This window comes from Malania oleifera, chromosome 5 (assembly GCF_029873635.1).
Source record: "Malania oleifera isolate guangnan ecotype guangnan chromosome 5, ASM2987363v1, whole genome shotgun sequence".
NCBI classification, from domain to species: Eukaryota; Viridiplantae; Streptophyta; class Magnoliopsida; order Santalales; family Ximeniaceae; genus Malania; species Malania oleifera.
In genome coordinates, this window is record NC_080421.1 from 48,995,688 (window position 1) to 49,010,575 (window position 14,888).

The 14,888-nt window shown below is 38.2% G+C and overlaps 1 protein-coding gene across 1 annotated transcript; it reads left to right on the forward strand.

Annotated features, from left to right (window-relative positions):
- Window positions 1-11,621: 11,621 nt before the first annotated feature.
- LOC131155672 (pentatricopeptide repeat-containing protein At3g47530) lies at window positions 11,622-14,647 on the forward strand. The gene has a single exon (XM_058108953.1). It carries the CDS (start codon window positions 11,841-11,843, stop codon window positions 13,791-13,793), a length of 1,953 nt encoding a protein of 650 aa, XP_057964936.1. The 5' UTR covers window positions 11,622-11,840; the 3' UTR covers window positions 13,794-14,647.
- The last annotated feature ends 241 nt before the right edge of the window (window positions 14,648-14,888 follow it).

Here is a 14,888-nt window from a genome sequence, read left to right on the forward strand (position 1 = left end):
CTTTAATAACATCTGAAACTATATAAAATGGTAAATCTGTATAAAGTATATCATACATTCATTGTAGTTTAAAATATAACTGTATCATCTGATTTTCTACTTTTCATACTTCTAATATCATACTATATTTATCAAACACTGTAAATCTGTATACGTATACATAACTGTGTTTTTTCCTAGAAATTTGTATGTTATGATTTGACCCCTCATGACAAGGTTGTGCGGCCTGTAGGCGGGACTTAACTCTGGTTGGCCTACTAGGTAAGTCACTGTACTCTACCCTTCCTCAGTCCGGCCAAACTACATCCACTCATAAGCACGAAACTAGAAAAAACTATCTCGTCAAACCGAGCCCCCTCAACCTAGAAACTGGAGAGCTGTATCCACTCTGGGCTCGGTTGACGGTACCCACATACTATCTAAGATATGTGGTTGCACTCTATTTTGTAAATAGCAATGGTGTCATGCTCTGATAACTGTATCTGTCTGTAATATTTTCTTAGGGATTTGATACTGTGTATATATATATACACTACTATAATTACCTTACTAATTTCATCATGTTTCCAAAATAACCATAACACTATAATTTTGTACTGGAAATACTATATATCTTAATAACATAACTGTAGCATCTGATTACTATAACTATATATCTGACTGTATAATCTATCTGTATAATCTAACTCTATAATCTATCTATATAATCTGTATAATTTGAGTGTTATGGTATTAGGAAACATGACATTCTATAATTACTGTAATATACTGATCTGAATAAAAACTGTAATACTCGTTTGATAAATATCTGTCTACATCTGTATATACTGTAAATCATGATATATGCTGGGAAAAACTATATGAATTCTATATCAAGTAAACATCCACTTAGGCCACACAATTATTAAAACTCATAATCTGTAAAACTGGATAATAAATTGGTATAAATATAAATATAAATAAAATTTCTGATATCTTTGCTAAAATTTCCTAGCATAGCATATTTCCTTTACCTAGTTTCTTAAAAGCCCCTTTTACTGTATATGGTCCCACATCTGCAGGGTTCCCCACTCAACACCCTGAAAAATACATCTCCGAGAACAAAACATTAGTATTTCTTCGTATACTACATTTCATATAACTGTGAAAAGGAAAATACCAAATAAAATGTCTTACCCTGAGATTGGGATGAAATTCAAACCAGCCCCACCAATGATCCACTCCAACAAACTTACAGAGAACTTTCCTAGGAGCGTCGTGGTGGCCTTGGATCGTCGAACCGGCGAGAATTCGTCCCGTAAACGTAGAGAGAAGGGGATGGGGACAAACTGAGGAAAGAGAGAGTGTTTGGTGCGTGAAATTCCAGCTAAAAATGAAGTTTAGGCTATTTATACACTGGCCTTCGTTGATGAGCCACGTCACTTCATTGATGAGGTTAAGAAGGAAGTTCATTGACGAATGCCTACTCCTTGTTGACGAAAATCAGAACTTGGAAAATAGCCTCTTGGTATCTTCTCATCGACGAGACATGTCCCAGTCGACGAGACCCTTATGTGTGCTCGTTAACGAACCCCCTGTGTTTGTCGACGAGACCTCGTTCAATTCTTCCCAATTTTAATTCTTTTTCTCTCCTTCTCATATTATTAAATTATGGAAATTATTTGGGTCTCTACATTCTCCCCTCCTTATAAAATTTCGTCCTTGAAATTTACTATCCATGTTGAACACCGTCTACTATTCTTTGAAGAAAATTGTCTACTTATTTTATTACTTACCCTCACTTATGGCGGAGGAATACCATGGTTACATTCAAGGTTTTGGGAGATTACAAATATATTCAAAAAAAAAAAAAATTCCCCCAAAACAAAAGTACTACCTATCCTATAACCTAAATTACAACATAAATACCACTATATACTAAACAAATTCTATCCTTATCTAAGCACACTAACCAATACTGTAATTCATTAAACAAGTGTGGGAATTTTTGCTTAATATCTTCTTCAAGCTCCCACGAAACTTCTTCTATTGTATGGTTTTTCCACAAGACTTTTACTAGTTGAATTTCTTTGGTGCACAATTCTTGTGTCTTCCTGTCCAAGATCTGTATTGGTGCTTCTTCATAAGTTAATGAATCTTTAAGCTTTATTTTTGCATAACTGATAATGTGGGACGGGTCTGAGATGTATTTCTTCAACATGGAAACATGGAATATGTCGTATATCTTGGACAAAGCTGGTGGCAAAGCTAGCCTGTAGGTAACTGACCCCACTTTCTCTAGTATCTCAAAAGGGCCAATAAACCTAGGGCTCAGATTGCTCTTTTTCCCAAATCTCATAACCCGTCTCAGAGGAGCTACCTTCAAGAATACCCAATCCTCCACATCAAACTCTAATTCTCGACGGTGTGTGTCTACATGACTTTTCTGCCGACTCTGCGCGGTATTGATTCTTTCTTTAATCAGTTGGACCTTATTATATGCCTGCAGTAGTATCTCTGGACCCAAAACTCACTTCTCGCCTACTTCATCCCAGAAAAGAGGAGAACGACACCTTCTACCATACAATGCTTCATAAGGTGTCATGTCGATGCTAGCCTGATAACTGTTATTGTAAGCAAACTCAACTAGCGGCATAAACTGGGTCCAGCTACCCCCAAAATTTAACACACACGCCTGAAGCATATCTTCCAATGTCTAAATTATCCTCTCAGTTTGACCATCCGTTTGAGGGTAAAAAGCAGTGCTGAATGCTAGCTGTGTACCCATAGCCTTTTGAAAACTTATCAAAAATTGTGAAGTAAACCCAAATAGCATTTAATCCCTGTCGTACTAGTGGTAACCCAGTAATGTAATTCATAGAGATGTGATCCCACTTCCACTCTGGAATATAGAGTGGCTGTAACTGCCTTTCTGGACTCTAGTGCTGAGCCTTAACCAGCTGGCACGTCAAACACTGTTTTACAAATTTGGTAATTTCCCTTTTAATTCCACTCCACCAAAAATACTCTTGCAGATCCTTATACATTTTAGTACTGCCAGGACGGACTGTGTATAGTGATCTGTGAGCCTCTTTTAAGATCGTTCTTCTAATATCACCATCTGCAGACAAACACAATCTGGTGCTAAACCTCAGAGCTCCATCATCAGAGATACTGAACTCCTCTCCCTGACCATCCTGTACTCTGGCTATTACCTCTGCTAATTCTGCGTCATCACCTTGAGTGGCCTTAATCTTTTCATATAGTGTAGGCTACACAAACAGGCTGGCAATAAATGCTTGAAGATTATCCTCTACCAATTCTATACTAAGTCTCTCCAGATTCATTAGAATCGGGTGCCGAATCTCTATAACTGCCAGTATTGGTCCCACTAATTTCCTGCTCAGATCATCTGCTACCACATTCGCTTTCCCTGGGTGGTAATTTATAGTGCAATCATAGTCTTTAATAAGTTCGAGCCATCTTCTTTGTCTCATATTTAGCTCTTTCTGGGTAAAGAAATATTTTAAACTTTTGTGATCCGTGAAGATTTCACATTTCCCACCATATAGATAATGCCTCTAGATATTAAGAGCGTACACCACTGCAGCTAACTCCAAATCATGCACAAGATAGTTTTTCTCATATTATTTAAGCTATCTAAAAGCATATGCAATAACCTTGTAGTGCTGCATCAACACACATCCTAGACCCTTTAAAGATGCATCACTGTATATCACAAACTTGTCCTCCCCAGATGGAATAGCTAGTACCGGAGCTGAAACCAACCGCCCCTTTAACTCCTAAAAACTTTGCTTATAATCATCAGTCCAATAAAACTTCACATTTTTCCTCGTAAGTTATGTTAATGGACCTGACAAACTGGAGAAACCATCTACAAAGCATCAGTAATAGCCGGTCAATCCTAGAAAACTCCTGACCTCCTAGATATTTCTTGGCCTTTCCCAACTCACCACTGCCTCTATTTTACTTAGATCAACTGATACACCTGCCTTAGAGATCACATGGCCGAGAAAAGAAACCTGCCTTAACCAGAGCTCACATTTCTTGAATTTTGCGTACAATTTTCTTTCTCTCAATATTTGCAACACCAGCCTCAAATGATGCTCGTGCTCCTCAAAACTCCTCGAGTAGACCAGTATATCATTAATGAATACAACCACAAACTGGTCCAGATACTGGTGGAACACCTGGTTCATTAAGTCCATAAATATTGCTGGTGCGTTAGTCAACCCAAATGGCATCACTAGGAACTCGTAATGCCCATATCTCGTTCAAAATGCTGTTTTCAAAATGTCTCCTTCTCGAACTTTCACTTAATGATAACCCGATTGCAGGTCAATTTTAGAATAAACCTGGGTTCCCTGGAGCTAATCAAACAAATCATCAATCCTAGGGAGAGGATATTTATTCTTGATTGTCAATTTATTTATCTCCCTATAATTGATACACAACCTCATGGTCCCGTCTTTATTCTTCACGAATAGAACTGGTGCTCCTCAAGGCGACACACTGGGTTTGATGAATCCTTTATCCAGCAACTCTTGTAACTGATCTTTCAATTCTTTCAATTCAACCGGAGCCATATGATATGGTGCTTTAGATACCGGTGCTGACCCTGACAACAGATCTATAGTAAATTCAATCTCTCAGTCTGGTGGTAAGCCAAGCAAGTCAACTGGAAAAACATCTAAAAATTCAAGCACTACTGATATATCAGCTTGTTTTAGTTCTTTTTTTGGTGATTCCTTTATATATGCGGCATTGGTGATTCCTTTATATATGCGGCATACCCCTGGCAACCACCCTATAACAGCCTCCTCACCTGAATAGCTGACATAAGCTGTCGTGAGGTATGGACACGTGAACCCACGAATCTGTATTCTTGCTCACCCAGGGGTTTAAAAATCTCTTCTTTTTTATGGCAATCTATGCTGGTGTGATTAATTTTTAGCCAATCCATACCTAGTATTACATCACACCCCTACATATCTAGGACCACGAGATCAGTTGGTAGTACTTTCTCCCGAATGCTTACTAGAAAGTTTTGAAGCACCTTCCTACATCTTACCATAGATTCCGTTGGCGTACCCACAAACAACTCTACATCTAATAGCTGTGTCTCTATCCTAGTCACTTTAACATACCCCACCAATATAAAGGAATGGGTGGCACTTGTATAAAAAAAATAATAACTTTATAAGGCAAAGCAATAAGGGAACCTGTGACGACGTCTCCAACCGTCTCGGCCTTTCCTAGCGTCAACGCATACACCCTCGTCGTCGTCGTGTTCCTCTGCTGACCTTCACAAGGAGCCTAATAACCACCCCGAACTGGTCTGGAAGCTGGTGTATAATTCGATGGCATCTGACATGTACGAGCCATGTGACCAGGTCTCCTACAGCAGTAGCAAACATTCTCCCCCAGCCGACACTCACCTGGATGTCTCCGTCCACACCTGGGGCAAGTGGCGTGAAGCTGTCCACCTTGAAATACGCCGTGCTCTACCATATGCCTCTAACTCCCACCAGATATACCTCCTCTCCAAGGGCCTCGGCTAGACCCCATATGAAAACTCGAGGGTGCGATCCTCTTCTTCTAGCTCTATATCTCAGTCTCTCTCGGCAAACTCTCTTCTGCTATTATGGCTCTGTCTACCAACTTTGAAAAGTCCTGTATCCTCAATACTGCTATCTGCCTAAAAATATCTTGCCCTAGATTTCTCTTGAACATTCTAACTTTCTTAATTTCATCTGAAACAATATAGGGGCAGAAACGTGATAATTCGATAAATCTCGCCGCATACTGCTGGATTGTCATCGAACCTTGGGACAAGCTTAGAAACTCCTGTACCCTAGCCTTTTTGACCGAGGTAGGATAGTATCTATCGAAGAAAATGTCCCTAAATCGACTTCAATTCATTGGTACTAGAATAGCCCTCTGCTCCTCCAATAATCTAGTGGTTGTCCACTATCTCTCGGCCTCCCCTGTTAGCTTGTACGCAGCATAGAGGACCCTCTGCTCATCAGTATAGTGAAATACCATCAAAATTTTCTTTACCTCGTGCATCCAATTTTCTACAACTGCAAAATCAGCTGCTCTTGAAAATGCTAGCGGGTTCATTTTCATAAATTTCTCTATCGTACACTCCTAAGCTGGAGATGGACCTCTCTGCTCCCTAGAACTCCGAGCAATCTTAGCTATAACTTCCTGAGCCACACTACGTAGCACAACATCTGAATCCCCACCTCCTGCACCAGAAGGCCCAACTCCATCATCCCCACTAGCGTGAGCGCTCCTACCTCCTCGATCCATCCTGCAATATTACCAAATTATTTTAAGTATCTGAATCCTACAATACTATACTAAAATACCCCTAACCTCCCATTACTAATTTAAGGTTGAGTCCTACCGTATGAAAATAGAAATCATTGATAGTTTACTATGATTTTCCTGAAATTGTCACTCCAGGAAAATCATAGAAACCACCCCTAAACTCTACTTCCAAACCGCAAAACAAAACCCTAAATTCTCAACCTAATTCCCCCATTTCACTTTCACTGATACTCTGTTCAACTCTTTTTAAGATTCCATTTCTAATTTCTAGTATTGTTTTTCGTTGTACTCTAAAGTCTACAGAACCTAACAACCTAGGCTCTGATACCAAAACTGTAACGACCCAAAAATTACACCAATTTTTTTTATAAATAAAAACACATAAACTACTTTGATACCCCTGCTATAGCATCTTAGGCCTCAGATGGGCACTGAGGCATTCCTGTACATATTAGACACACCTATGCAGTGGAAAACATAAGCTATACAACTATATATATACATACCTACAATACCAGAATTCAGTATTTCCAAACCATAGTTGTATTTTTATATCTCTCACCAGTACCATCTATCCCAAAATACAACACCCTGAACAAACTTACCCTATAAATAGGGCAATCAAAAGGTCACTCTATCTTCGAGCTTGATCTGCTCGCCTAACTAGCTCACCTGAAAAATGTTAAAGTAATAGGGTGAGACGACGTTCAGTAAGTGAAAATATGCTATTACTAGTGTGAGGCGACTAAGTTGCATAACTACTTTAATAACATCTAAAACTGTATAAAATGGTAAATCTGTATAAATTATATCATACATTGATCGTAGTTTATAATATAACTGTATCATCTGATTTTCTACTTTTCATACTTCTAATATCATACTTTATTTATCAAACACTGTAAATCTGTATACGTATACATAACTGTGTTTTTTCCTAAAGATTTGTATGTCATGATTTGACCCCTCAGGATAGGGTTGTGAAGCTCGTAGGCGGGACTGAACTCTGGTTGGCCAACCAAGTAAGTCATTGTACTTTACCCTTCCTCAGTCCGGCCAAACTGCATCCACTCCTAAGCACGGAACTGGAAAAAATTACCTCGTCAAACCGGGCCCCCTCACTGTAGAAACTGGGGAGCTACATCCACTCCAGGCGCGGTTGATGGTACCCATATACTATCTGAGATATGTGGTTGCACTTTATTCTGTAAATAGCAACGGTACCGTATTCTGATAACTGTATCTATCTGTAGTATTTTCTCAAGGATCTGATACTGTATATATATATCTTACTGTTTTCATCATGTTTCCAAAATAACCATAACACTATAATTCTGTATTGGAAATACTATATATTTGAATAAAATAACTGTAGCATCTGATTGCTATGACTGTATACCTGACTGAACAATCTGTCTTTATAATCTAACTGTATAATCTGAGTGTTATGGTATTAGGAAACATGGCATTGTGTAATTACAGTAATATACTGATCTGAATAAAAACTATAATACTTGTTTGATATATATTTGTCTACATCTGTATATACTGTAAATCATGATATATGCTGGGAAAAACTATATGAATTCTATATCAAGTAAACATCCACTTAGGCCACACAATTATTAAAACTTATAATCTGTAAAATTGGATAATAAATTGGTATAAATATAAATATACATAAAATTTCTAATATCTTTGCTAAAATTTCCTAGCATAGCATATTTCCTTACCTAGTTTCTGAAAGGCCCCTTTTTCTAGTATCTGGTCCCACACCCGCAGGGTTCCCCACTCAACACCCTGAAAACCATATCTCTCAGAACAAAACATTAGTATTTCTTCGTATACTACATTTCTTATAACTGTGAAAAAGGAAAATTCCAAATAAAATGCCTTACTTTGAGATTGAGATGAAATTCAAACCAGCCCCATCAACGATCTGCTCCAGTAGACTTAAAGAGAACTTTCCCATGAGTGTCGTGGTGGCCTCGGATTGTTGAACCAGCGAGAATCCAACTTGAAAACTTAGAGAGAAGGGGAAGGGGACAAACTGAGGAGAGAGAGAGTGTTTGGTGCATGAAATTTCGGTTGAAAATGAAGTTTAGGCTATTTATACACTGGCCTTCATCGACGAGTCACGTCACTGCATCGACGAGGTCAAGAAGGAAGTTCGTCGATGAATGCCTACTTCTCGTCGACGAAACTCAAAACTTGGAAAACAGCCTCTCGGTATCTTCTCGTCGACGATTCACGTCCCTGTTGACGAGACCCTTATGTGTGCTCGTCGATGAACCCCCTGTGTTCGTCGACGAGACCCCGTTTACTTCTTCCCAATTTTAATTCTTTTTCTTTCCTTCTCCTATTATTAAATTATGGAAATTATCCAAGTCTCTACAATAATAATATGAAAAAACATATAATTTATTAATAAATATTCTAAAATTCCTAACATAGCATATTTCCCAGGCTTGCCTCCAACTCAACCCTCACGCCCTTGGCGTACCAACCCCTGAATCCTGTAATTATATAAATACAAATTTCTCAGAAAATCATGATACTCACATCTCCTGAATCTGCTTATTCATGATTTACTAAACTATAATTTACCTGGGTTCTGGAAAAATATCCGTAGGGGTCCTCAACCTATGCCTGAAAGGTTCCAAAAATACCCTAATCCTGAAAATATAACACCCTAATTTTACTTCAAAAAATACCATTATATTCTCATACAACATCAAATCTAAGCTTAAATAAACCTGGTAATACTAAAAATACCCAAATAATCTTCTTATCCTGATTTTGGGATGGTGCAAAAGTTGCCCTAATCAACAATCTATTCCAACAGACTTGTAGAGAATCTCCCCAGGATCAATGTGGCGGCTTCTGATCGTCGAAACAGGACAATAAATCTAGAGAGAAGGAGAGAGAGAGAGAGAGAGAGAGAGAGAGAGAGAGAGAGAGAGAGAGAGAGAGAGAGAAAACTGAGAGATTTTTTATTTCTTCGCTGAAATGTCATTTTCAACTTTTTATAGACCTCTGGCCATGTGGCCTCGTCGACGAGCCATGACACCTCATCGACGAGTCCAAGAAGGAAGTTCGTTGATGAACACCTAACCCTCTTCAACGAGTTTCAGGCCTTGAAATCAGCTCTCTCAGTAAGTTCTTGTCGACGAGAAACGTGGGCCATGTTGACGAGCCCAAGAAAACTGTTTGTTGACAAATGCTCTGTGTTCATCGACAAGATTTTCTTGAGTCCCTTTGAGATTTCCTTTTCTCTCTAATTTCTTAATTATTTAATTTCTATAATTATCCAGGTTACTATACCTGGAACATAGCTTAGGTCTTAAGATGCAAGGCGGGAAGTTTTGGTGGCTTGGGAAGATGGCCATAGAGAGAGAGAGGATTGCCATAGAAGGATCATGAAATTATCCTTCTCTTAAGATTCATGTGGCTGTTAGCTTTTTTATTTTTACTAAACTTATATTTGATTATTTTATGCCCCTATGGAATAAAGCAAAGAAAAGAAGATTAACTTGTTGAAACTTTCTTGAAGTGGTGTTGTGTGGTGATTCCTTCTTCTTACATGTTTTGACTCTTGAAATCTGTATGCAAAACACATAAGAGCCTAACAGGTGAAATTTTGATGGAGGATGATTTTAGGGATGCTCTTTTAGGGTTTCCTTTTTATAAACTTACCTCATACCATTCCATTCTTTGGGTAATTTCTCTTGTTTCCAATATAAGTACTCTTTCTCCTTCTGGAAGAACAAATCAATCATATGATCCTGAATTTTACTCATGAAGTGTTTTGTTTAAAGGTTGATCTCGGCAAAGTTGACAAAAAATAGTTCCCAAAAGTGCAGAAATTGGAGTTTGTGGACTACATTTTGGAGGAAGGTGAAATACTTTACATCCCACCCAAATGAATGGTGGCACTATATGCGATCTCTTACCATAAGCTTCAGATTTTACATAGAATAGAACATTTTTACAACATGACGTCAGAAAATGTACTGTCATTATGAATCTTTATACAATTCATTGTATAAATAATAGCAGATTAAAGATTTGCACTCAATAAAATACTTTAAAGCATGAAATCACAAAAATACAAAGTTATTAAATGTCCCACAAAACAAAACCTTTTGATCATGACGTGTCTACTGGGACCACTCAGCTGAGTCGTTTATTTCAATTGGCTACATACTGAGATCTTACATATCATCAATCATACGAAGAGTAAAATTGAACCAAGAATTAGTTCAGCAGCATTGCTTGCTCAATGAAGTATTTATATTTCATAGATTTATACAAAACATATAGCATGTAAAATGTCAAACACAATTTTAAATTCATTTTCATCCTCCAAAATTTATTACATAAGAATAAATTAATTATGATATCATAAAAGCATGGACAGGAATTATAGTCAATTATAGTCAATTACTATGATTATTTAAGTTAGCTTCAATTTTTAAGTCATATGCCTCTTACTAAAAATTTTTATTGTTAGGGTTTGTTTAATTTCATAATTATTTGAATGCTTAAATAATTCATATGTAATTTTTTTTTAGGGTCTTATTTCATCTTATGTGAATTTGAGTATGTAAGCTGCAAATTTTACTTCAATTTGCATTACTGTTAAACGTAATATTTATTTTGAACATAGAAGTGAGTATGTCATGTAGTACTTAGTCATTTACAATTTAGAGAATATAACTAAATCACTATGACACAAGAGAGTGTTTAAGAAACCACGATTTGTGTCTTTTTAAATTTACTAAAAATAAAAAAAATAATATTGTTTTCAACTACTAAATGTCCTTAAAAAGTTCAATAGATATTACGGGTAACATGCAATATTTATGGAGGTACTAAAAGCTATAAGATGTACCTAAGAGACGGAGGGACCAAACTCATCAAACATGCCCTTCTGAAGACCATTAGTCTAGTAAGAGCCACAAATATGACTCCCTTCTTAGCACATAATAGCATGCAACTCATTATGGGTAAATTTAACAATCAATCCTCAATTGAAAAATAAAAACTCATTCTCTATTAAATTAGTATAAATCTTGCATACTTAGAAAAATATGATAATAAAGTCACCGCAAAGCATACATCAACAATTCAAAAATACAAAAACTACTTCTATACTTACAAAATTTTATATTAACATGTGCTCATAATTTATATGATTTATGATCCTAGTTAATTGATAATTAAAGTTTACTATTGAAGTCTATCGGAAAAAAACCCCCCTCACCCGCCTGGCTACCCAACGTTTTATGAATCTTCAGGCCGCGCCACCGTGCCTCCTCTCCACAAGCCACACCGTCTGTAGAGAAATGGTGTAATATGGCTGAGTTACATAAACTCGATTGGGCGGAGGAGAAGAGAAGGCAGGAGAAGATAACATATTAACATGACAGCTATTTCAGACCTCCTTCATAAACTCGATTGGGCGGAGGAGAAGAGAAGACAGGAGAAGATAACATATTAACATGACAGCTATTTCAGACCTCCTTCAATCGTACCGTTCCTCCATTTTAAACCTCAATCCCAATCAATACCTTTGTTTTTCTCGTTTCGCGACCATCTCATCCGGCAGCCTCCGCCATGACCGACCCCAAGAGCTATTGACGAATCCAACAGTACTCACGCAGTTCCCAGAGGAGGAACATGAAGACCCAGTTCCACCCTTCTCAAACTCCCAAAAGGAAAGACAAAGAAGAGCAATTTCTCTCATTAAGTTTTGCTCCCACAAGACCCATTTGCTTCAAATCCACGCCTACCTTGTCCGTACATCCCTCATTCAAGACTCCACCGCCTCGTCGGCCTTCTTGTCCCGCTCCGCGTTTCCGCCGCTGCGTGATATGACTTATTCCCGCCAAATTTTCTCACAGATCTCCGATCCTTCTGTTTCTCAATACAACGCCATGATCAGAGGTTACTCTATGAGTGATTCTCCGGAGGAGGGGGTTCACGTGTACCAACTGATGCGACGTCGAGGTGTTCGTCCGAATCCCCTGTCCTCTACTTTCGTTATCAAGTCGTGCATTAGACTTCTTTCATTAAGAGGGGGAACACAGATTCATGCAAGGATTTTAAGAGATGGGCATATGTCTGATAGCATTTTGCTCACTTCGTTGATGGATTTGTATTCCTCCTGTAAGAAAGGTTACGAAGCATGCAATATGTTCGAGGAAATGCCTCGGAGAGATGCTGTTGCTTGGAATGTCTTGATTTCGTGCTACATGAATAACGGTAGAATCCGGGATGCTTTGGACTTGTTTGATATTATGCAGAGTCCGTCGTATAGGACTAAACCTGATGACGTTTCCTGTTTGCTTCTCCTTCAGGCCTCTGCCCACTTGGTTGCGTTGGAATTTGGTGAAAAAGTACATAATTATGTGGAAGAACAGGGCTATGGTGATGCTCTAAATATATGTAATTCTCTGATTTTAATGTATTCGCGATGTGGGTGTTTACGCAAGGCATATGAGGTGTTCAGGGAGATGCCTGAAAGAAATGTGGTGTCTTGGAGTACTATGATTTCCGGTTTGGCTATGAATGGGCATGGAAGAGAAGCTATTGAAGCATTCAGAGAAATGCTGGGAATGGGTGTTCCCCCTGATGAACAGACATTTACGGGGGTTCTTTCTGCATGCAGTCACAGTGGTTTGGTGGATGAAGGTATGATGTTTTTTGATTGTATGAGCAAAGAATTTGGGATAGTACCAAACATCCATCACTATGGGTGCATGGTTGACCTCTTGGGTCGTGCTGGTTTGTTAGATCATGCTTACCAGCTTGTCATTTCAATGGGATTCAAGCCAGATCCAACAATATGGAGAACTTTACTTGGGGCTTGTAGAATTCATGGACACGTTGCCCTTGGAGAGCGTGTGATTGAACATTTGATTGAACTCAAGGCTCAAGAAGCAGGGGACTATGTCTTGTTGTTGAATATGTATTCTTCAGATAGGAACTGGGAGAAGGTGATGGAAGTGAGGAGCTTAATGAAAGAGAAAGGAATACAAACAACGCCTGGTTGTAGTACGATTGAAATGAAAGGAAAATTACATGAGTTTGCCGTGGATGATATATCACATCCACGGATGGGAGAGATTTATGAGATGCTTGATGAGATCAATAAGCAATTGAAGATTGCGGGTTATGTTGCAGAAATATCATCTGAATTGCATAACCTGGATGCAGAAGAAAAGGCAAACAGGCTCTCTTATCACAGTGAGAAGTTGGCTATTGCTTTTGGAGTTCTTGCAACTCCCCCTGGTACAATAATCAAAGTGGCCAAGAATCTACGTACTTGTGTTGATTGCCACAATTTTGCAAAGTTTCTTTCTGGGGTTTACAACCGAAAAGTAATTATCAGAGATCGCATCCGGTTCCATCATTTCCATGAGGGATGCTGCTCTTGCAATGACTATTGGTAAGGGTAGTTTAGTTACTATTACTAGGATGCTTATGCAAAAAGCATATGGCAAAGAGGCAAAGACCACCAACTGTATTTAGAAATATGAGAGGTTGGGCTCAAAAGTGTGTAGTGAGATTAGTTTCATCCAAGAGAAGAGTGATGCACAAACTTGCTTCATGTTGAAACTACAGGCAAGCAAATGAACCACAAAGCAGGAAAATTTTGATGACTTATTGGAAGCAGGACGGTAGAAGTGACAAGAAAAATTGTTGTAATAAGAATAAAGAAAACAAACAAATGCTTGAAGAGGAACCGTGAGTGTTGTAAGGTTTGTTTTGGCAAGCTAGATATATACCGAAAATCATATGGATGGTCCTCCTTTTGACAGCATCGCGGATATGGCATAACTGGCAGAGGTGAAAGATGATATTTACCGCAGACTAGTTTTCAAGGAAAACCTTTTCAAAGTTGAAAAGGATCCAGAAGGAGCATTGAGATGGATCCCATGTGGTCTTGCAGTCATTTAAAATTGTTCGAACACATCGGCGAAATAAGAGTCTATATCTGAAGTTTGTTATGGTGTATCTGTCATAAGGCCAATAAGCAGCTAGTCTTCCAGTACATCGCAAGGTAAAACAGTACATGTTACTGCCCCCAAGGACTGCTCTGTTGGTAAGACTTACTTGAGGTTAAACTTACATTTAGCGGAGAGAGGGCATATCTTAATTGGGGTTAAACTTTAGTATTGAGGAGAGGGGGAGTTCTTTCTATGTGCTAGTTGAATGTCAAAAGCATCTCAAATTCTATTGTATTAAAAAAGAAAAAGGAAAAAAGAGCTGTTGCTATTTTAATACAAGGACAATATTCCCTCAACCTATTTCATCTACCCTATCAAAACCAGTTCCAAGTTCAAGCGTGGTTAGAATTTCAAAATACGATAGTTTGGAAAAGAAAGTGCCGAAAATGCCCCTTTTCAGCAATTACACTAGAGCAAAATAAGAGTCTATATTTGAAGTTTGTGTTAAAATTTGGAGAAAAGTTAATGTTTCTCTATTGATTCTTCTATTACAAGGATTACAAGGGTATATATATATACATGAGATAATTGAAAAAA

Bases quoted from the DNA above. Each gene is read 5' to 3' on its own strand.
- LOC131155672 (XM_058108953.1), top strand. From the start codon at position 11,841: ATGACAGCTATTTCAGACCTCCTTCAATCGTACCGTTCCTCCATTTTA.